Source organism: Dermacentor variabilis, chromosome 2, assembly GCF_050947875.1.
Source record: "Dermacentor variabilis isolate Ectoservices chromosome 2, ASM5094787v1, whole genome shotgun sequence".
Taxonomy (NCBI): domain Eukaryota; kingdom Metazoa; phylum Arthropoda; class Arachnida; order Ixodida; family Ixodidae; genus Dermacentor; species Dermacentor variabilis.
Window position 1 is genome coordinate 12,949,738 of NC_134569.1, and position 24,971 is coordinate 12,974,708.

The 24,971-nt window shown below is 49.3% G+C and overlaps 1 protein-coding gene across 3 annotated transcripts in view; it reads right to left on the minus strand.

Annotated features, from left to right (window-relative positions):
• LOC142571369 (diacylglycerol kinase delta) overlaps positions 1–24,971 on the minus strand; it is a 481,001-nt gene that overhangs the window by 172,882 nt on the left and 283,148 nt on the right. For all 3 annotated transcript variants that reach the window (XM_075679655.1, XM_075679654.1, XM_075679656.1), the window contains one exon: positions 15,476–15,523. In XM_075679655.1, the coding sequence (XP_075535770.1) occupies positions 15,476–15,523 (48 nt within the window). The remainder of the gene's footprint in view (positions 1–15,475; positions 15,524–24,971) is intronic.

The following is a 24,971-nucleotide window of genomic DNA, read 5'->3' on the forward strand; positions in this document are numbered from 1 at the left end:
GCAAAGCTCTTATTTAACCTCAGCGATGACACCATCACCTCGCTCGTGGAATGCTTCAACGAGCAGCATTGAGCTACAGGAACGCTACCAATATCCTGGAAGACGGCCGAGGTTCGGTTCATTCCGAAGCCGAACAAACCCCTTAAACTGGATAATCTAAGACCGATATCGCTCACCTCGTGTTTGGGCAAGCTCATAGAGAGGGTCATCAACACGAGACTCAGCAGATACTTAGAAGAGAACAACCTCCTATCTAACACTCAATTCGGCTTTCGCCCTCACCTATCAACCCAGGACGCCCTCTTGTACCTGTACAAGGATCTCCTTGAGACACCCCCCAAGTCCCAGACAAGGGCCATCCTGGCACTTGATTTGAAAGGAGCGTTTGACAACGTTCTGCATAAAAATATTCTTCAAAGCCTCGCCGACACCAACTGTGGCGCCAGAACCTACAACTATGTCAAAAACTTCTTATCAGCAAGGCAAGCCACTATAAACTTCGGTGGAATAAAATCCGATCCCATCACTCTAGGCCCGAGAGGAACTCCGCAAGGGGCGGTACTGTCACCCCTTTTGTCCAATTTGGCTATGAAAGATCTCCAAGGCCTTCTCTCCGAAATCCCGGGTATCAAACACACATTGTATGCGGATGATATCACTGTCTGGCGCAACTCGGGGAGTGACGCCGAGATCGAGGAGCGTCTTCAAGCAGCAGCGGACACGGTGGACCAGTACGCCAGGGAAAGAGGCCTCCAGTGTGCGCCGAAAAAGTCCGAGTTGCTCATCCTGAAGAACCCGAGGACAACCCTGGCGCAGAACATCACGGTGTATATAGACAACCACTCAGTACCGAAACCCACGGAGATCAAGATCCTAGGGCTGTGTATCCCGCAGGGGCGACAGAACACCACCACTATGAAGAAGCTTACAACATCCACCGAGCAAATCCTCTGGATGATGCATCGTATCAGAAATAAGCACCATGGCATGAAGGAAAGGGACGCCATCCGCTTAGTGCAGGCTTTCGTGATTTGTCGGATAATGTACGGGACGGCATTCCTTAACCTCTCCAAGTCGGAAATTGAAAAGTTGGAGACACTGATCCGGAAGGCCTACAAAACGGCACTGGGGCTACCAAACTCCACGCCAACGGCAATGCTCATGACTCTAGGAGTACATAATACCCTCAAAGAGATGTGGGAAGCACAATGCCTCTCACAACTCAATAGGCTCGCACTCACAAAACCAGGTAGAGATCTGCTCCAAAAGATCCATATTACTCTGCCCTATACGATAGACCAAAGGGAAGAGGTACCACCTGATGTGAAGAGACGCATCAACGTGTACCCATTCCGCGGAACATGCATCCCGTATATAACATCGAAAGGAGAAAGCAAGAGGGGAAGCCCTGCAGAAGAAATGGGACGAGCAACCTAACACCCTCTATGTGGACGCCGCAGGGCCAAAGAATGGAGTGATGACTATTGTGGTCTCGACGCCTTCAGGATCGATGGTGAATTGCGCCTCGATGAAAACATCCAACCCCACTCACGCAGAGGAAGCAGCTATTGCATTAGCTATAGCATCTAACCCCAACGCCGATGTGCTCACTGACTCCCAGAACGCCTGTCGCAACTTCATAATAATAGATTAATTCACAGGTCAGGGTTGTCATTGCTGACTAAGCATCCACCCAGTCAAGCCTCAGTTATCTGGTTTCCCGGTCACCTGGAACTACCAGGAGGAAACGAAGCCGCTCACAGGCATGCCCGAGCTCTTCTATACCGGGCGTCTCCCCCTGATGACCGTGAAGAGTGCTGGGACCTAACTGCTTTAGCAGTGTATGCAGACAATCTCGCACCATACAGAACAGCCAGGAAGGAGTACCCAACACCACATAAATCCCTCAATAAGTTGGAGACTACAAACTAATACATACCCAACGCCAGCTAAGTTACACCAGTGGTACCCTACACTATACTCCCCGCAATGCCCACACTGTGGTGAGGTAGCTAATCTTTACCACATGGTGTGGGCTTGCCAATTTAATCCCATAGTTGACCCCATTCCAAATCCCTCAAAAGAGCAGTGGGAGGAGGCTATTCTGCTCAGCGATGATCCTGACCGTCAGCACTGGCTGGTGGGGAGGGCCAGCGCAGCAGCAGTAACCAGTGGGCTACCGGAATAGGCGGTCCACTCACGAGTTCTACGAATATCCTGCAAATAAAGATGTTTTCAATCAATCAATCAATGCCGGGCTTGTTCGGCTCGTGCCCGGAGCTTAACTGGCGACGACACCGGGGTCGGTCGACTCGCGCTCGGCCTGCAGCCGCTTGCGTCACTGCTCCATCTTTCTAGCTCGGCCTCTCGATCACGAGACGAAGCCGGTACGTCCACAGCGCACACAGAACCCGTAGCGACTGCCAAAGGAAGTCCACCCAGCGCGCCTCCTTCGCGACGCTTCGCCTCCTTCTCCGCTTCGCTTCAATGCAACCTGGACTTTCCTCTAGGCGGCGTTGATTTATTACCGCGCGCGTTCACGCGCTCTCCGGCCCCGGCGTGCGATTCCCTTTCCCACCTAAAGGTGCCTTCCTCCACCGGCACTCGCTTCCCTCGCGGCGACATACATAATCTCGCCGATTTCACAGACGGGACAGGTACGCTTGCGCATAAAATTTCCTTTCGAGTGCCACGCTTAGAGTTTGAACGCTTGCAACGCTCCAGTCTATGGAACCTTTGATGCACGCGAAAAGTGGCGGCTAATTGGCTCGCCGTACGTGCGCCGAGCTGCATAGCATGTTCATACTATTAAGTCCCGCAACATATGATTGAAGACCTTAGCCGACAGGGTCAAGGAATTTATCTGTAGAATGTTATTGCAGGATGTTTAGCAAGAGAACGAAATTTCGTGATTAGCAATCAGCTTTCGGAACCTGCGGAAGAGTAAGCCTATCTAGGCAGATCAGACACATGGAGCCTTGATTATGGGAAGGAAACCTACAAAAGAATAAAAATGGGTGGGAACGTGTACGGCAGGCACTGCCAAGTCGTGTCCGCCAGCTTACATGTATCCTTGACAAGTGCACAATCATTGGATTCCACCGGTACTAGCACATCGGGCGAAAGCTTGGAGCAATTAACAATGAAGCTTCAGAAGTTAAGGTCCACCCAACGAGAGATGGAGCGAAAAAATGACACGAATACAGCGGATCAGACAGCAAACGGGAGTAGCCGACATTTCTTGCGCTAGCAGTTAGAAGATGGGCTCGAGGCGCTCTTGTCGTCGGCTTGCTATCCCGCCATCGACAGCGCAAGCACCACCAGAGGATTAGAGGCAAATTGCGCCTGACTGCAAAAACAACGAGGCCAGGTGGGCTCGAACGACGAGGTATGACATGTGTTGCATGTCACGCAACTTGCAAACAAGCGGATTGCAAGGAACGAGGCAGTACACCCTCTTGTCTCTGTCTGCTCGCGACTTGCAGGCCACGGAACGAAAATTAGTGTTACAGAATGGGCGCCGCAGATGATGTGATGAGACGTGGAAACTGGCAGACATATAATAGCTATAGACAAGTGTAGCTGGAAATCTCTGGGAGCTGGAGGTCTTCGTCCTAAATATAAAATTAGATTCTGGGGTTTTACGCGCCAACACCACGATGCGAGGCACGCCGTAGTGGGGGAATCCGGATTTTAATTTCGACCAGCTGGCGTTCTTTGACGCCCACACCATGCACGGCACACGGGCGTTCTTGCATTTCACCCCCACCGACATGCCGATTCCGCGCCCTCGAGCTTCACACAGCGCAGCGACAAAGCCGCTACGCCACCACGGCGGGCAGGCGTTCGCCCTGCGACGGACATAAGGTAGGCCGATCAATATGACTATTCGGTCACTTAAACGGAACAGTCACGGTGCCATGGTTAACACACCTGACTCGTAACCGGACAGCTATACGAGTCAGAGACCCGTCCAGTTAGCAAAAAAGGCGTCTTCTGCTTAGCGGAGTTCTCTTCCTCTTTTTTTCTTTCTTTTGGCGACGCGCCGACCGAGCGGCTGACCGAAGAAGGCAGGCATTGCGCGAAGGTCCGTTAGTGATTTGAATAACATATATCACGATTAAGCGACTGTGGAAAAATAGGCGTTCGGATACTTCCAAGTTACCATTGTGCATCCGACCGAGTACGGAAGCCGACAGTGGCTGAAAGAAAAACACAAGGCGGAACCAAAAGTTATCCGGCAACCATGTCCGCGAACCCAGCCATGCTTTCGATGCGAGCAACGGACGCATCCTTTCTTGCGAACGTGCCATTTCTTTAAATCCGTGCTTAATCGCCGGTATCGGGTCGGCCTCAGTTGTTCCTAACACGTCGAGCGCCGAGGGACGAGCTTCCGCTCCGAAGTCTGGACTGAAATACAGGCTCCGCGTGCCCGTGCTGATGGCCTTGGCCGTTACGGGTTCAACCCATTACCACAAATGCGTTCCCTCGCCGAGTCGTGGGTGACGGCCGATTACACACACACAAAAACAGGAAAGAACTAGAAGCAGTATTGTAAGAGAAAGTGGAGCAATTACAGTTTTTTTTTTCTTCAAAGCAGTCGGCGTCTTCTTTGGAGCTGGGGTCGGCTCGAACAGAGACAAAGAAGCGCCGACCCCCTCCGACACCAGAGAACGATAAGGTTAACGCGCGCGCAGCATTGCGAGCGAGGCTTTCGCAATGTAAGCCCGTATCTTCGGGAATCGAAGGGTGTCGCAGGCCATTCGCGACCATGCGCGTCGCGATCCTAAGCCCGAGACAATAATAAAGAAAAATTGGAAAAACCGGATTACAATTCTAATAGTGAAGCCACATCAGCAAATGCAGTGATGCCAATCTTTACCTTATACATTTTACACGAATATGGTATAAGGAAACAGAGCGAAGCAATATATATATATATATATATTGCTTCGCTCTGTTTCCTTATACCATATTCGTGTAAATATATATATATATATATATATATATATATAAGTATATATATATATATATATACAAAGAAACACTATCACCGGCAAAAACGGTACAATAGTCAAGAGACATGAAGATAATGTTATCGCCACTTGCGATCACCTAACGCACTTTTGCTTTTTTTTTTTTAGCAGCCGAGCTAAAGCTAGCCGAGCAAAGACCGATGCAAGCTCTGTGACTGACTGCCAGACAAAGAAGGCGCACAGCTTGGTCATTTGTTGGAACAAGGCGATGGAAGACGTCGTACAGAGCGCCACTGCGACTCAGTGTGGGGATTCGCAGTGGGACGCCGAGATGGCGAAAAACGGACGACTTGCCCGTGTATTCAGAAATACGAAGTCTGCAGCGGTGGCGTAGAGGTAGAACACCCGCCTCGCGTGCAAGAGGTCCGTGGTTCGAATCCCGGTACCACCAATTTTCCACCGGATTAAAAAAAAATCCGCGTGGTGATAAAATTGCACAAAAAGGCCTGGAGTGTGGCCTGATCCCGGTGACCAGAACCGGTAACGCACTCCCTCACCAGAGCAGGATTGGCCACCCTGGTGCGGTACTTGGCCACAACCTCCTATATGAACACAACAATCAAACCCCGGCCCTCAGTCCCCAGCAGCTGCGAAGCAACTGACCACGGCGGCGGTCAGACCTGCGACGCAGCAGAGGGTGCTAAGAATCACTGGCTCCGGACAGGCCGCCATTGGAATATGAACCTGGCAACGTTTAACGCTAGAACGTTATCTAGTGAGGCGAGTCTAGCAGTGCTATTGGAGGAATTAGAGGGCAGTAAATGGGATATAATAGGGCTCAGTGAAGTTAGGAGGCCAAAAGAAAGCCTATACAGTGCTAAAAAGGGGGCACGTCCTGTGCTACCGGGGCTTAGCGGAGAGAAGAGAACTAGGAGTCGGATTCCTGATTAATAAGAATATAGCTGGTAACATACAAGAACTCTATAGCATTAACGAGAGGGTGGCAGGTCTTGTCGTGAAACTTAATAAGAGGTACAAATTGAAGATCGTACAGGTCTACATCCAGTCATGATGACCACGAAGTCGAAAGCTTCTATGAAGACGTGGAATCGGCGATGGGTAAAGTCAAAACAAAATACACTGTACTGATGGGCGACTTTAATGCCACGGTAGGCAAGAAGCAGGCTGGAGACAAGTCAGTGGGGGAATATGGCATAGGCTCTAGGAATAGCAGGGGGGAGTTATTAGTAGAGCTTGCGGAACAGAATAATATGAGGATAATGAATACCTTCTTCCGCAAGCGAGATAGCCGAAAGTGGACCTGGAGGAGCCCGAACGGCGAGACTAAAAATGACATAGACTTCATACTCTGCGCTAACCCTGGCATCATACAAGATGTGGACGTGCTCGGCAAGGTGCGCTGCAGTGACCACAGGATGGTAAGAACTCGAATTAGCCTAGACCTGAGGAGGGAACGGAAGAAACTGGTACATAAGAAGCCGATTAATGAGTTAGCGGTAAGAGCAAAAATAGAGGAATTCCAGATCAAGCTACAGAACAGGTATTCGGCTTTAACTCTGGAAGAGGACCTTAGTGTTGAAGCAATGAACGACAATCTTGTGGGCATCATTAAGGAGTGTGCAATGGAAGTCTGTGGTAACTCCGTTAGGCAGGATACCAGCAAACTATCGCAGGAGACGAAAGATCTGATCAAGAAACGCCAATGTATGAAAGCATCTAACCCTACAGCTAGAACAGAACTGGCAGAACTTTCGAAGTTAATCAACAAGCGTAAGACAGCTGACATAAGGAAGTATAATATGGATAGAATTGAACATGCTCTCAGGAACGGAGGAAGCCTAAAAACAGTGAAGAAGAAACTAGGAATTGGCAAGAATCAGATGTATGCGTTAAGAGACAAAGCCGGCAATATCATTACTAATATGGATGAGATAGTTCAAGTGGCTGAGGAGTTCTATAGAGATTTATACAGTACCAGTGGCACCCACGACGATAATGGAAGAGAAATTAGTCCAGAGGAATTCGAAATCCCAAAGGTAACGCCGGAAGAAGTAAAGAAAGCCTCGGGAGATATGCAAAGGGGGAAGGCAGCTGGGGAGGATCAGGTAACAACAGATTTGTTGAAGGATGGTGGACAGATTGTTCTAGAGAAACTGGCCACCCTGTATACGCAATGCCTCATGACCTCGAGCGTACCGGAATCTTGGAAGAACGCTAACATAATCCTAATCCATAAGAAAGGGGACGCCAAAGACTTGAAAAATTATAGACCGATCAGCTTACTGTCCGTTGCCTACAAAGTATTTACTAAGGTAATCGCAAATAGAATCAGGAACACCTTAGACTTCTGTCAAGCAAAGGACCAGGTAGGATTCCGTAAAGGCTACTCAACAATAGATCATATTCACATTATCAATCAGGTGATAGAGAAATGTGCGGAATATAACCAATCCTTATATATAGCTTTCATTGATTATGAGAAAGCGTTTGATTCTGTCGAAACCTCAGCAGTCATAGAGGCATTACGGAATCAGGGTGTAGACGAGCCGTATGTAAAAATACTGAAAGATATCTATAGCGGCTCCACAGCCACCGTAGTCCTTCATAAAGCAAGCAACAAAATCCCAATAAAAAAAGACGTCAGGCAGGGAGATACGCTATCTCCAATGCTATTCACAGCGTGTTTACAGGAGGTATTCAGAGACCTGGATTGGGAAGAATTGGGGATAAAAGTTAATGGAGAACACTTTAGTAACTTGCGATTCCTTGATGATATTGCCTTGCTTAGTAACTCAGGGGACCAATTGCAATGCATGCTCACTGACCTGGAGAGGCAAAGCAGAAGAGTGGGTCTAAAAATTAATCTGCAGAAAACTAAAGTAATGCTTAACAGTCTCGGAAGAGAACAGCAATTTACAATAGGCAGCGAGGCACTGGAAGTCGTAAGGGAATACATCTACTTAGGGCAGGTAGTGACGGCGGATTCGGATCATGAGACGGAAATAATCAGAAGAATAAGAATGGGCTGGGGTGCGTTTGGCAGGCACTCTCAGATCATGAACAGCAGGTTGCCATTATCCCTCAAGAGAAAAGTATATAATAGCTGTGTCTTACCAGTACTCACCTACGGGGCAGAAACCTGGAGGCTTACGAAAAGGGTTCTACTCAAATTGAGGACGACGCAACGAGCTATGGAAAGAAGAATGATAGGTGTAACGTTAAGGGATAAGAAAAGAGCACATTGGGTGAGCGAACAAACACGAGTTAATGACATCTTGGTTGAAATAAAAAAAAAAAGAAATGGGCATGGGCAGGACATGTAATGAGGAGGGAAGATAACCGATGGTCATTAAGAGTTACGGACTGGATCCCAAGGGAAGGGAAGCGTAGCAGGGGGCGGCAGAAAGTTAGGTGGGCGGATGAGATTAAGAAGTTTGCAGGCATGGCATGGCCACAATTAGTACATGACCGGGGTTGTTGGAGAAGTATGGGAGAGGCCTTTGCCCTGCAGTGGGCGTAACCAGGCTGATGATGATGATGATTCAGAAATACGCCTCAAGTTGAAGCCACGACTTGGTCAAATGCTGCACAAGATGACGGCTCACGTCAGCGATCCGGAGGCAACGCAATGGGCATCTTGGGCACGATCACGTGAGGGGTCGTGCCGCACTTGACCGAGTCAAGTTTTGGCTCGAACTAGGAAAATTTCTGGATACGAAGGTTAGAGGCAGCTTTATATCGTGAGTTTTTATCTAAGTAGATGCATACAGAGAAATTTTGTCCACTGATCAAAAACTTCATCAGTTTTTTTTCGGGGGGGGGGGGAGCATTTAAATGACGAAGCTAAAATCTGCCGAGCGTAGGAAGCCGAGTTTTCGTCCGGGCCTTGCCGTATACACTGCTGACAATGCAGATGTGCCCCCGTTCCGCAAGGCACATCAGTCTTTTTTCGGCACCGAGGTAGGACAACGAGGGAGGTTGTAGAGGCTTTCTACATTAAAAAATATGGGCCCCCGTGCGTCAGCCAGCCCTTGATTAACCTTCACACAAGTCAAATAGCATATCTCGACAAACCGTGTTTCGCAATAAAATTCAACACTTTCAATGGACACATGATAACAGCGTGAGTCAGCGCTGGTTTCTGTCTTACGTTCTCGGACCTCCTGGTCCTTTGTGTTTTTATGAGCATAGCCGTGTCACGATTCAATTTTACACCTTCGTTACACCTTTTTGAGGGGTTTCGAGCGCGCTTGCGCAATTACGTACGTTGCTTTTGGTCTGTGCCAACTCGTCCTGTTTGGTCTTCCTTTCTTGTGTCGTGTTTTTTGCGCTCTAAGTCAAACATGAATTCTTAAGAACTCACACAAATTTTAGTTCTTCTAGGTTTCAATACTTTAAATTGATTTTCTTTTTCAAAATGAACAGATGTATATTTCACAATTCAGGAACACATTCTCTCTCTCGTACGATCTCGCACACGGACAGTGTTGGGCAAGAACAAAGTAAATGCTCCATTACAGTGCTGGAACAGGCAACAGCGCAACCTTTCCTCTCCCAGTGTCTCACTGTTAGGTATTAGCGACAATTTGCTCGTATTTCTGCGGCATGATGCGTTCACCTAGTCACAGCGCACAGTGTAGTACGATCAATGAGCGAAAGCCTTGGATGTGCAAGAGAATTCCAAATCAAAAAGACATTCGACGTCCTCTGGGTGACCCTTGATTGCCGTGTACTAGTGGAACATTTTATAGATGTGAACTAGACGTCGTTAAATGTGTTGGATATTTGGTATTTTGTGGTAGTACGTTCAATAGATATTTGTGGTTTGTTTGGTTAAGACGGACAATTTTAACGTCGGCAGCCGGTGTTACGAGGCAATTCTTTTCTTACCCGTTCCTTTAGTTTGTAGACTTTTGTTTTTATCGACCGCATGTTCCTCAAGAGAAAGAGAGAAAAAAAATGAGATGCGAAAGGCAGGGAGGTTAACCGGAAGATGGAAATCCAGTCTGCTACCCTGCACTAGGGAATGGATAAGGGGAGACAGAAAGTTAAAAATGCACACACAGAAATAGAAAGAGAGGGAGATTAAAGAAAAGAATTCGCAGTTTTGCCCGAAAGGCGAAGCACCGATTTCGATAGCAAATTAGTGGATAGCTATAAGAATTAAGTAACGATAGTAGATTTAGCGGCCGTATAAACTTGTAAACATTCGGTTCGGTTACTAACTAAATTAACAATGATAGAATGTGTAAGCGTGATTCAACGAGGACTTACGAAGAAACAGATACACGGAGACAGCGCTGTCTTTGTGTGTCCGCTTCTTTATACGTCCTTGTTCAGTCGCGCTTACACATTCTATCATGGATTCCAACCAACTAGCCCGTCAATGTGTTTTAACTAAATTAACCAGCACGGTGTCATGCGCGCACAGGTAACCATGAACACATCTCACTCGATGAGCGCGGAAACTCGCTGTAAGAATTATGGAATGAGGGAGCGCGGCAGCAGCGAGCGAATTGACCTTCATGCATAGCCCCTACAATGCGAACGAAACGTCGAAAGCAGAGCGCCATGCGAAGCTACCGGCACTACGCGCACTCTGCCAAGATCGCAGATCGCTTTGAAGATGAGGCCTGCGCAGGCGCGAACTTTGGCCACGTCGCAGATTACTTTCAAGAGAGTGTAAGGATTGGGGCCGGGCATGAAATAGATGGTAGCTGGCCCATGCCGTCGTCCAACTCATCCACGCTGAGGACGTTGTTGAAGGGAGAGACTTGTTCTCATTGAGAACGAGGAAGATGGGATTTATTTACAGTATCTACATGAAAACGTTACAATTCATCAGTCTAGCATGACTGAAAGAGAATGCACACTCAGCAGCCGCGCCACGACTGCTTATAAACAAACTGCCCTCCCTAGATCCCTAGATGATAGAAAACGGCCGTTCAACCGTCGACCAATTCGGACCAAAGTCATCGTAGCCGACCCGCCTTTGAGGGGGAGGGTTTACACACTCACTTCCGCACAGGTTTCACAGATCACACCAAGGTGAGAGTGTTTTCGCAGACACGGATCTTGCCCTGAGCAGGCGCCTCTTGGTCCTACAGTTGACCCCACAGACAGTGGCTGCCGCCTCTGTCCACTGACTGACGGCTTCTAAGACCCGTGAGACGGCGCCGTAAAACACCTCCTTCCAGGAGTTCCCCCGCTCCAAACAAACCGTGACGGTGACGGCGAATCCACAAACAAAAAATGGGAGGACGCTTAAGCTCCGCCTTCAAGAGTGGAACGCGACAGCGTTCCCGTCGACCCGCCAAGGGGTGTAAGACAATGCGCTACGGCGCAGCGATCATTTCCGAGGCTCACTCGCTCACGGCCAACGCCGCGGACGCCGACACTGACACCGACGACACCGGCTTTTCTGCGACACGAGCTCCTTAACGCTGTCGCGTTAATACTTGGTCCACCGACTGGGTCTAGACATCCCAGCTCCGCTCGCTTGGGGACGCGGCGTATTGTCGTCCTTACAAAGCGAGTCGCCGCAGCAGACATGCCGGCGCCAACGGATTGTTAACGAGGCGCATTCTTGTTTTTCACAAACGCGAGTCATCGCAGAGTTCGACGGTCGCTTCCACGAAGATTGCCAGCCGCCGCAGGTCGAACGTAACAACACACGAGCGCCGGCAACGCGTCCCTACGGCGTCCGCCAAAGGCGCCTACTACGGCGTCCGCGATTCGCGTGGTCAACGCCGTAGTAGCCGCCGTGGTTGTCTTCACTCTGTACGGAGCGGCAGGCGAGGAGGATGTCGAGGCACCCTATAAAAACGTTCCTCCTCCCTCGCCTAGCCCCGTGCCTCGCGCGCGACAGGAGAGGGCATGCATCCGGGTCGCATTCCTCGCTCGCGCACGCGAGATTGAACCGCGTTCGCCGGCTCGGCCTGATACGCTTTCACTCGCACATACAGCATACGGCGCGCGGCGACGGTTTTATCACTATTGGACTTTACACGGAACCTCACGGCGATACCGTCGGCAGAAATGCGCCTGGAGTGTCCATGTAACTGCTGTCGCAATAAAAACACGCACACAAACACACGCACACACACACACACACGAAGGAACTCAGGAGTGTCACAATCGTTCAAACAGGTCGCTTGACCGGAGGAACTTCAGTAGTGCCTTCATCGCCTTCTGGTGCGAAGACCGCATTAGCCGGCATTCTAAGAACGTCTGCTCCATGCTCCCTCAAGTATATACTACACTCGCGGAGAACTTTCTGTGGCAATGAAGGGAAAGCTACGAGGGCGGAGCTTCTGCACACGTGTTACCGCGCCAAGTAGTCCGCCAGATTTTGACAGTGCTTTTGGTTGCTCGGAACAGACGCTGAATCGACGCAGCTTCCACGTGCGACGGTTTTGCGTTTGCAGAGACGCGGAAGGGAAAAGCCGCCAAATAAGTAAACTTTTGCATTCAGTGGTGTGTTTTGTCCAATTTAACTGCTGCTAATAAGGTGTTTATGTTCTCTCTTCCCGAGCTTAAACTAACATGGATGAAAACACGGGACTCTTTTCAGAAGCCGTCTCTTTTGTGCGCGGTTTGCCTCCATAGCTTTCTCTTAATTGCCACAGAAAGTTGTCCGCGAGTGTATGAGAATCATGCGTTCAGAATAGCCGCCGACACGGCAAGCTGCTTTCACCTGTGCGATTTGTTTACTCCAACTACAGCCAACTAAGCCAACTTCACAAAAGTAGTCTGCCGATTGTGCCATGCTCTTTTTCTTCATTCATTCATTTCATTAACCTCATCTTTGTTGATTGTCCGCGCTTCGTTGCTGCGACTCGCTTTAAGCGCCAACCAACACTGCCGACGCACGCACACGCGCGCGCGAAGTCACACACGCGCAGCAAGTTTTACCGCTGTTGGTGTGATTTACTATCAGTGATGTGTACTTTTTCTCGTAAATTTCATACCACAATCTGTTAAAAAATTGCCGGAGTTTGCTTGACATATTAATGTTTATCTTTCTTTTATCCGTTTTTATTGCGATAACAATCATATGGACCATTCAGGCGCATTTTGCCGTCGCCGTGATGTCCCGTATAAAGTCCAAGGGCGCTAGGACCGTCGCCGCGCGTCGTATGCTGCGTGTGCGAGCAAAAGCACGCCAGGGAAGCCGAGGATCGCGGCTCAATCTGGCGCGTGCGAAGGAGGAAAGCGGAGAACAAACGCGCCGTGTTCCGTCGCACGAAAGGCCGTGGGGGGTTGGGAGGGGGTGAGTTTTGCTCCGGCAGCAACTGCGTATTTCGTGCCCGGGCGCTAGTGGAACTGACGATCGCGCCTCAATGTTGCGCACGGCAGAGAGGAAAGTGGGGAGGCAGCGCGGGAGGAAGGAGCGCGGCTCAGGCTCCACCACCAAGTGCATACTTTGCACGGCCGCGCGCGCGGTATCTTGACAGGGATCTGCAGACGGACCCTACATTTGTGCGCGTTGTGTTCTCGCCACTCTTGCGTTGTAGCGACGGACAGCACGAGGGTAACTTCGCTCACTGCTGCTGGCGCGCTTGCTCGCACCAGCGTCTCGACAGCGAGTGTGATGTGCTCATGTTTACTTATGTGCGCGGACACCACATCAGTTAGTAAGCGAATGTTTCCAACCTCAAAGTCATAACTCAGTTCTGCCGAAGCCCGCAAGGTGAAGAAAAGCACATGAAAGCGAAAAAAAATGGCATCCACCCGAATTGTGGCACGAAGCTACAAAGGAAACCCATACGGGTTTCTCAGAAAGAAAGCCTCGCCGTTGAAGAAGTCCCTTTCATGTCTGCCGGGTCCGGCGGCATGGTCAACGCGCACATGCGCACCTCAATCAGAATGCGACGGCGAGTGGCTGCGTTCGGAGAACTTGACCGATGCCAGTCTAAGGTCCGCAGCTAACAGCCGGCGGTAGTGAACCGTCATTTGGAGGCGAGTGAATCGACAAGCGGCGAGCGCGGAAAACCTAGAAGTCTCTCTCTCTCACTAATTTAAAGGCTTGCTCTTTCGTCGACAACTTGCTAGGCGTATGCAGGAGCCTTCTATTTCAGTGATTGCTAGCGGAGAGAGAAAGAAAACTTGCGGCAGATCCTTCTGCCGAAGAAATACATCGAGAACGGCCTCCGCTGTGAGTGAAACCCGTCAAGGGCTCGCGAAAAATACCAAATTACATTGTTGTGCAATAGGCTGGTAAACACACAGATAATGGCGAGCCACTCGGGCTAAGAAAGCACTGCGATTTCAAGCGGCGCAGCATACAACTATAGAATCTCAAAAAAATGCAACAAAGAATGAATGAAATGATTTCTAATCAAAATGACAAAAAAAATAAATAGGACTAAAGCCGCATTTTTTTTTTTTTTTTTGCGCCTAGCTGGTTATTCTGCACGCAAATCGGCGACCATGAAGCAAACTTTTTTTTTTGTCGCCAGTTAGCATGTTATTTTAGGAATTAGATATTTTTGTTTGATCATTCAACGAACTTTTTTTCGTAGGACGCTTGCCGTTCTCGAGCGCCACGACTCGCAAACCAACTTATGCAAAAAAATTACTCGAGGGTTTTAGGCGCCAAAACCACGATATGCCTACGAGGCACGCCGTAGTTGGGACTCCGGAACAATCTCGACCGCCAGGGGTTGTTTAGCGTGCACAATGCACGGGGTGTTTTTTTACATTTCGCCCCCATCGAAATGCAACCGCCGTTGCCGGGATTAGATCCCGCGACCTCGGGCTTAGCAGCACAGCACCAAAGCCACTACGCCGCCACGGAGGGTACAACTTATGGAATCATACGCTAATTGCGTGCTCAGAGGTGCAATGCAGCTAGGCTTTACGTCAATATCGAGGCAGAAAGTTAGCACATCGTCGCCACTAGGGCACCTTGATGGAACTTAACCGACGAAATGAAGTTCGCAGGGAGAATTTGCGAGTTTGCCAGAATAATGTAAATTTTACAATGAGCGCTAAATTCGGAAAGCATAGAGGACGGCTGCCTCAACAGAGCCGGACAGGATAAATTCCGAACTTCACTGAAGCCTGATGACGCTTTACAGCAAAGTTGCCGACCGACCAAGGACATTATCGCAAAGTTATCGCTTTGTGAATTATAGGCTGCGAGCTTGATCACTTTACAGTGTATAAACTGCATGGAAGAAGGTAAAAAAGAAGGCAGAGCCTTTTTAATCGTTCACTCATTCGCCTATCTGTTGGCTTTGTTCGATGAAGCCATGCCACGTTCCAACATCGGCATAAGCTGCAGCCCACATCACTGGTTGCAACGTGTCAAAAAAATCTAACTGGCTCCAACTCCAGACCGAAGTGTCATCTGATTCAGTTTCCGTTATGGCACGTGTTCTTTCATTCTGTATTCTTGGCATCTCCACGACGTAGTCAACCGTTGTAAGCTTATTCGTCGACGACAAGGCAGAGAAATTCTGTCGGTCGCTTACCTGGAATGAACTTGTCTGTTTCAGTAGGCATCCCTCCTTCACGCATACCTGCAAAACAGAACGAAAGGGAAGCAGGTTAGGTTGAACAAATTATTCAACATGGCTGAGCCAACAGCATTCGATGGAACATATTTCCTCAGGGAGTTACACGGCAAGTTCTCGCGAAGCCGAAAAAAAAAAAGAAGAAAACACGTCCCGGCTTATATCCGGAACACGCGCAACAAGTTATAAGAACGTAATGTTCAGACGGCTCACAAAAGAATGTTCGTTAAATCCGCCCGCACAAATAACGCGAGATACGAAATGCACAAGAAGTGGGCAAGAAACGAGCAGTCATTCGACTCTTATCGGAGCCGACGACGTTGAACGGCACGAAAAGTACGGCCTCGTGATCACCCGTGCTACCCAAAAGCAGACATCACGGAACACGTCTCGTCGTGCAGTCAACCTCAATAAATCAAGGCGGCTGTGGAAAAGCTGTGACGCTGACTTGCCAAGAGATCACGTTACAGTGTCTGCTCGAGCGCTCTTATAAGGAAAGTGTATTGTATAAGGGGCACTGATGGTGCGTTGAAGCGTACGCCATAGAAAAGTGCGGTGAGCACAATTAAGAGTTTTCTAGAACTTTCTCGAAACACAATTATAACGGTGAGTCCTGAAAGCACAGAAGGCTGAGCAAGTTGGTAAGTATTCTTGATATGAAAGTACGGGCGTATAATGCACACACACAAAAGGAACACGAATGAGAACCTCAACGCCGCACAACACAAGCGGGGTTTGTGCCCTTGTGCACACAAACGGGATCACCACACGGATTTATAGAAAATACGGGAAAGTATAACGGCCCAGAATCAGGTCTTCCATGAGGTGATTTCGAGGTTTTGCCTCGTCCTGCCTCTCGAGCCTACTGGACTGCCCACTCTTGTGTCTCAAGGCCGGTGTTGCGCAATGCGGCGGCCCACTTCGACGCAAGAACGTCCGGAGCTACTGCCATTTTAGCTGATGTAACAGGACACTTCCACAACATGTGCGAGAGCGTCGCTCTAGTTGCCTGACTTAACTTGCAAAGAGCACTCGGGTATTGAGTGGGGAAAATGTGCCGCAATCGCTCCGGTCTGGGGAACGTGTGTGTCTGCAGTTGTCGCCAGACGACTGCCTGGCGACGTTTCAATTTGGGGTGAGGTGGGGGCAATATCGCCTGCCTAGCTGGTATAGTGCTTGGTGATGTTGTTGTATCTGACTAAGCGTTTTTCCGTGTTTCGCACCAGGAGGTCCGAATTCGGAGAGGGGGTCTCCCAATTCTCTGCGCGGCTGGTCAGTTCTCGCGCAGAGCGGTATACAACCTCGTTCAAGTTAGGGGGGGGGGGGCTCGTCGGTGGGGGTGGCGACGTGCCCTAGGAACTACATGATCGGGGTGCTATCGAAGTGCTGTCGACCAGCTTTCCGTAGGATCTGGAGGGCTTCGGGGGAAATGCGCCCCCGCGCGTAGTTACGAACTGCGGATTGTGAGTCGCTAAGAACTACCTCGCATAGTGGGTCGGCAAGCGTAAGGCGCAATCGCAACCTCTCCCGCTGTTTCTGGGTGTTCCGTGCTGACACTACACGGGTGTGTAAGGCGAGAGTTAACGTCTACGAGTACCGCCGTGAACCAGTGTTCTCGTGTGTATTCTGCCGCGTCTACGAAGTGCGTAGCCCTCTTCCCGCCCAAGGAGCGCATCAGTGCCTTGGCACGGGCCTGGCTTCGGCCCCAGTTACGTTCGGGTTGCGTGTTTCGAGGGATAGGGGCCACGATCAGCGTGTCGTTGATGTCGGGTGGAATGGTCTGTTTCTGGCCGTGTTGGACGTGGTAATTGAAGCCGAGTTTGTGCAGGATGTACCGACCCGTGGCTATCAGGGACACGCGTTCGAGTTGCGAGGCTTTTTGCCCATCCACGATTTCCTCAGGCGTGTTGCATATACTCCCAGCTGTGGCAGACGAGCAGTGCTCGTATCTGCAGGCTCCGGTAGGCCAAGGGCAGTCTTGTAAGTCTTGCCTATAATGGTGTTGAGTTTCTCGCTTTCGGTGACATTCCAGTTTTGGAAGACAGCCACATAAGCAATGTGACTGATCGCGAAGGAGTGTATGAGGCGCCTCACGCTGTCTTCCTTCCATGTCCGTCTGCTTGTTTGTAATGCGTTGGATCAGGCGGGTAGCCGCTGTAGCCTTACCTTCGATCTTGCGGATAGCTCCTATGTTTGACCCGTCGGCTGCTATATGCATGCCGAGGAGGCGTACCTTAGGGACTCGGGGAATACAGAAGCCGTCTTGATCAACACAAACGGTGATCTTTAAGTTTCTCTCGTGTCTCTGTTTACACCTGCGTTTTTTGTAACAGTGCGCCCCTCTCTTTTAGCTTTTCTTTGCGAGCCTCGCCGGGTTTCGTGACTGTGTGTGCGGCGGTCTGGCTGTTTTCTTGCAGAATCACCGCGGATCCAACCTCAGCAGATCCAATCAATCACAGCGAAGTACGTGCGCCGCAGGGTTCCTTGCGCCACCACCACGCGGCGCTCGGCCCCGCGCATCCGCCGAGGCGATAAAAACTTATTTCTAACAAATGAATGACAAGCAAATGACAGAGATCGCAAACACAATAGCGAATCTAGGCGTTCCCTACAACAGTCTGGCAATATAAGGAACTTGTAGACGTTATGCAGCAGGGAATAAGACAGACACGGGGAAAAAAATATGTTGGGTTGGAAAGCAGAAACCACTTAAGTGGTAGAACAAGGAAACAAAGCAAACTATAGAAGAGCGTAAATGTAATGAAGTGGTGGAAATTCACCAAGGAATGAAGCAAGAATGTCCTTGTTGAATTTTATGATAAGGGTATAGAAAGACGACTGCAAAACAGTGAATTAGGGTTTGATTTATCACGCATGCGTAATGGACAAATGCTGCAACAGAAGGTCCCCAGACTGATGTATGCGGACGACATAGTGCTGTATACTAGCAGACAGTGCAGGAGATTCACAGACACTTCCGAATATCTGTGGCAACGCAGCGACAATTCTCGGCTTTCAGTTTAGCACAGAGAAATAGGGAATTATGATCTATAATGAAGAGACAAGTAATTACGCGGTGTCAATTCAACAGCAGGTCATACTCATATTCAAACAATATAAAACCACGTCAAGAAAAGACTTAATAACCCCCCAAGATAATGTGAAAATAAAAAGGGAAGCGGAATGCAGCAATAATGAAACATGGAGGACTCTGAGGCCACAATAATTATGAGGTGGAATCTGGAAAGGACTAATGGTGCCAGCGCTAACATTCGCAAATGCTACTCTGTGTTTAATATCTAATATCGTGTCGGGGTTGGAAGTTAACGAAAGATCGGTAGGCCAGTTGGAATTTGGGAGTCCACGGTAAAACCACAAATGAGGCAGCGCAGGGTGACACGGGTTGGGCCTCTGCTGAAGTCAGAAAAGCGCACAGCAAAATTAGTTTTGAAGAAAGACCCAGGAACATGGATCAAAATAAATTGGCGGCTAAAGTGCACATGTATCTGTATGCTAAAAGCATGGACGCAGAATGGAGGAAGAGGTCAAGAAAGTTGGCAACCAAGTACAGGGCAATCAAAAGTGTACATAGAAAACCAAGAGTCATCAAAAAGAAATTGAGAGAAACAGAGGCAGTGAATTGGGTGCAAAGAATGAAAAAAAAAATCCAACGGGATTCACAAGAATGAAAAGAAAGAAAGTAGAAGGGAAAACCTGTACGATAACACGAAATGCAGTCCCTTGCTGTTTGAGGCTCGAGCTGGTTGTCTAAGGACATACCGGAGCAAATATTCGCAACAAGATGAGCACATCCTAAGGGAATGCGAAGGTATTCACCTAGTGAGACCCGTAAATAACGTACACCTTTCAGATACGCTGGGATTTAAATTTGGAAGCATTAAAACCGGTCAGCCGTCGAGATAAGCAAGATACATTTAGAGTATTGATGAAAAAAAAAAAGCAGAGAAGAAATTGATACGATCGGATCCGTTACAGGCATAGGTAGCGGTACAAGGTATGTAGAGAAGCTTTGAGGGAAAAAAAGGATTAAGGCGATGTATACAAAAATGCTTGAATGAAAAACGTGTACAGTATGCCTGGTTAAATCAAGCAGGCTAGGTGACCATTTGTCACCACCGCGTTTCAAAGGGGATGCCAATAGATCAGCCTCATCATTACTGCGGCAGCGGCGGCGCCAGCAGTGCGGGGAAAGAATCAGAAAGCTCGACTTGGTGGATGCACAGTAGCGGCGGTGGCATTGCATTAACCTATCTACAATGCCCGAGTAAAGCCTGCAGTGTCAAAGAAGGGTCATGGCAAAAAAAAAAAAAAAAAGTTGCCTTCTCTCCTGTAATCGAGAGTAGACGTAAACATGAAATGGCAACAGGTAAATCAGATTGGTTGGAGATTATATTAGCCACAATCTTAAAATGGGTGTAGAGCATTTTTGTAACGGCACACCCCACCACACTACACCACACCACACCACACCACGCCATACTGTGCACTGGTCCATATTATCACGTAGTAGTGACTGTGAAGAATGCAGAAAAACTGTGATTGACGAAACTAGGGTCTTACTGGGCGAATTTGCGCCCTCAAAGCAGGCTACACTCAAAGAACAACGATAGCAGCGAACACAGTCGGCGATCATTGAAAATCTGATCAGCGGGTCAAGCGCGTCAGCTTTTATACATGAGCCATCGAACGTTCCAGAGTTATCGCTGGTGCCCGCGTGTCTTCCAGAAGGTTCTACAGCATCCGCGTCGCGCATACATGCAATCAGATTACACAAGGTTCGGCGACAACAGACAGCGGATAGAACCATCTATATGCAGGCGCGTCCTGCGCTGAGCGATATTTGTTAGACGGTGAAAAGCGCTCACCTGAAAAAGATAAGTCCACGTGTCAATATGCACGCTGCCCAGCTAGAAGCAGAAAACCGGCTGAAGGCGGCACGACAGGCAGCGAAAGACGCCAGAGAGGCGCACAGGGTAGTTCGAGGGTTTGCAATCAAAGCACCCGAAGAATCCGCTCTCGAAAATTTACCGTCTGTTGCAAATGAATATTCCGCTTTATTGCCACACTACAGGGGAACCAGGATACGATATCCTCCCCCGCATAAATCACTCACGAGACCGGAGGCCACTGGTTGAAGACAGCTCCAGATAGAAACTTTCCTCAACCTAAACATACCGAGTAAAATGTACCTCACCAGATACGCAGCTAAATGCCCGGGCTGCGGTCAAAAGCCCACCTTGTATCACACCACATGGGAATGCCAACTTATAACAGCAGTCCCCAAAATCATAAATCCAAGCGTGGAGCAATGGGAGGCACTGCTGGCCAGCGACCGTTAGGAGGACCAAATTGGCCTCGTGTAGCGAGCACGCAGGGCAGCTGAGGCCGTTGGAGCCCTGGACCCGCCCATGCTAAACCCAGTCAAGAGCATCCAAGAAGACCCTGCAGAGACCAATAAATGTTTTTGATGACGATGATGGCAGTGAGACAAAGCACACTGCCCAGCGAGAAAAAGAAAAGCGCCTGAAGGAGGCACCACGCAGCGTGGCGCCATATCTCGAGGCGACGCAAAACCTACGCCACCGAACTCACGGACCGCTGGCGTTCAAAAGAGCACAGGCAACACTGTCTCAGCGCCAAAAGATGACAATGAAGTGTATGGTGCCCTGTATCTGCCTTTTGAACGTCGCCCTATTGGAAATGACGAATAAAATTTCAGAGTACTAGAAGTTGCAGTTTAAGTTGGATTGTCAGAAACATTAGGAAGAAATCGGAAGCAATATTTTTTTTTACTTGCTTAGGCAGTAACTAGCGTATGTAATGCGGTCCTGTACAAAGGGTTGGGGGCCAGAGACGGCATTTTAAGTTTTGACTGGTTTATTTATTTTCATATTCTAAGGACCCGAGGACATTACAGAGAGGAGCGCTCTAACAATAACTTGTAAATCGCAACTTTAAAGGTGGCATGGTCTTCGATTGCAGCGACAGAGGCGGTTGATCGGATATTGTTTTGTTCTCGCAACTAGCCCGGATTTTCTCGTTTGAGTATCCGGCTAACGCCTCTGGCTTTTGGCTCAAGGTCACTTGAGGGTTGCCGATAACGGGAGCTAAAAGCATTTCATGCTTAATACTGTCACGCGCTAAGGCAAGAGTAAGCAGCAGTATCAGCAGCCAGATACGAAAATGTCAGACACAAAAAGGACGGTTCTCCAGCTGGCGCGAGATCTTTGACTTCGTCGACTTCTATCGCCGTTCTTGCTGGGCACGCAACGCTGGCTCAAAACACCAGGTGGCATTATTCCCCCTCCCAATGGAGCATCGACTCGATGCTCAAGCACAAAACGTACACGGGAACTACACAAATTAGGTAAGACAAAAAAAAAAAAGAAAGGAAACGCGCTAGCACACACACGGAAATGCACACGGAAAAATGTGTTCTGTGGTCGAGAACAAAAAAAAAAAAAAAAAAGAACACTTCGCAGTTTTTTGGAGGAGGACGCGACGACAGCAAAAAAAAAAAGTTGTTTCACTAGTACACTTCACCGTGTAAAATATGGCTTGAGGCGGACGACATGTACAGTCTCTGCGCGTGGTAAACGGCGCTTGGGCGATGGCAGGTCTCCGTCTGAAATCACTTAATAGTTCACGTCGCTTACACGCCTTAGTACTGTGTATGGTCCGAAGTACTTGCTCAGGAGTTTCTCGCTGAGACCTCGCCGTCTAATGGGTGTCCAAACCCAATCTTGGTCACCAGGCTCATAGGTAACTTGTCGATGGTGGAGATTGTACTTTATTGCATCTGTACACTGCTGCTGTCTTATGTGCACACGGGCCAGTTGACGCGCTTCCTCGGCGCGCTGAATGTACTCCTCGACGTCAGGAGCTAACTGGTCGAGATGGTCGGTATCTTCATATGGAATCATGGCGTCTAGCATAGTTGGGACATCTCGACCATAAACGAGGCGGAATGGCGTGAAGCGTGTAGTTTCCTGCGTGGCAGTGTTGTACGCAAGCGTTACGTACGGTAGGATTTCGTCCCACGTTTTGTGCTGCACATCCACGTACATAGCGATCATGTCTGCCAGTGTTTTGTTTAGTCTTTCTGTCAAGCCGTTAGTCTGAGGGTGGTATGCAGTGGCCTTTCGATGACTCGTGTAACTCAGCTTGAAGATGTCGTCCAGAAGCTTCGCCGTAAATGCCGTCCCTCGGTCAGTGATGATGAATGACGGTGCGTCAATGATGATGAATGTGATGCATAAAAACTGGGCAACTTCAGATGCTGTGCCGCGTGGTAGTGCCTTCGTCTCAGCGTAACGCGTCAAGTAGTCAGTTGCGACAATGATCCACTTATTGCCGGAGGAAGACAAGGGAAATGGTCCAAGAAGGTCCATTTCAACTTGATCAAACGGCGTACGCGGAGGGTCGATGGGTTGTAGAAGGCCTGCAGGCTTGAAGGGTGGTGACTTGCGGCGCTGGCATTCACGGCATCCTTTCACATAGCGTTTGACGCAAGCAGTCAGCCTAGGCCAGTAGTACAGTTGCCGTACCCTGTCCAGAGTCTTTGAGTAGCCCAAGTGACCAGATGTCGGCTCGTCGTGGCAGGCTCATAGGATGTCGTCGCGAAGGGCTTGAGGTACTACTAGCAGGTGTGGTTTGTCGCCGGCACCTGTGTTTCTTTTGTATAAGATGCCCCCTCGTAGGCAAATTGACGACAACCGTCGCGAAATAGGGTGAGGAATGGACGCGATGCCGCCTTCTAAGTGATCGATGATGGGTCTTGTTTTGATCGCACCGCTGGTACGATCTGTTGTTGGGAGTCGGAGGCGATCCCACCGCTGCCACCAGATGTTTGGATCCCAACAAACCGATGCCATCGGTGGGATCCAAACAGTCTTAACTCAGCGTCCGATCGCTGTTTAGCGAGCAGATCCGGCCCGCTGAGGGCTCCCAGAAAGGCGCTGTCGTCTTCCTCGTCAGGATTCTGAGATTCAACAGGTTCTCGTGATAACGTGTCAGCATCTTCATGTTTTCTGCCTGACTTGTAATCGATGGTGATGTTAAATTCCTGGAGTCGCAGACTCCAACGTGCCAATAGTCCAGAAGGGTCTCGGAGCTTGGTCAACTAGCACAAAGCGTGATGGTCGGTCACAACTTTAAATGGCCGCCCGTAGAGATACGGCCTAAACTTTGTGGTAGCCCAAATAACCGCGAGGCACTCCTTCTCTGTGGTGGAATAATTGGACTCTGCGCGTGACAGAGTGCGGCTCGCGTAGGCGATAACTCGTTCAGTCCCGTCTTGCCGTTGCACCAGGATAGCTCCGAGACCGACATTGCTGGCGTCAGTGCGTACTTCTGTGTCCGCATCCTCATCAAAATGACCGAGCATGGGAGGAGGAGACCATCGACGTTGTAGCTCCGCAAAGGCGGTCTGCTGTTCATCAGTCCAGAGGAATGGCGTGTCGTCACGCGTAAGGCGAAATAGCGGATCTGCAATCTTCGAAAAATTTTCAATGAAGCGTCCATAATATGCACACAAGCCTAAAAATCGTCGGACACTTTTCTTATCCGTTGGAGCGGGAAAGGCTGCTACGGTAGCAGTCTTCTCGGGATCGGGCCGAACACCTGCCGCGCTTACGACGGGACCAAGGAACTTCAGTTCCTCGTAACCGAAATGGCATTTCTCTGGCTTGAGTGTAAGGTCAGCCGATCGAATGGCTTCGAGTACATTACATTCCGAAGGCGTCGAAGGCGCTCGTCAAAAGTTTCCGAGAAGACAACATCATCGAGATAAACGAGGCAGCTTTTCCATTTGAGGTCAGCGAGAACGGTATCCATCATTCGCTGGAATGTGGCTGGAGCGGAACAGAGGCCGAAAGGGAGTACTCTAAATTCGTAAAGGCCGTCCAGAGTTACGAAAGCAGTTTTCTCGCGGTCACGCTCATTTACTTCAATTTGCCAGTAGCCACTTTTCAGATCGATAGAGGAAAAATACTTCGCGTGCCTCAGCCTGTCCAGATAATCGTCGACACGAGGCAACGGGTACACGTCTTTCTTTGTGACGTTGTTTAGCTTCCGGTAGTCAACGCAAAATCAAAGCGTGCCATCTTTCTTTTTAACAAGAACGACAGGCGATGACCAGGGACTGCATGAAGGCTGGATTACGCCGTCTTGAAGCATTTCCTTCACCTGCGTTTGAATCGCATGTCGTTCGGTCGGGGAAACACGATAAGGCTGTTGCCGTATGGGGGGCACGTCGTCATAGGTGATAATACGGTGTTTCGTAATCGATGTTTGACGTATCTTCGACGACCGTGCAAAGCAAGAGTGGAACTCAAGCAACAGCTCGCGCAGGGGTTGTCTGTTCTCTTCAGGAAGCGTTGGACTAATGTCGACGTTGCGTAGAGGTGCTTCAGCAGTGCCGATTGCTTCGGAA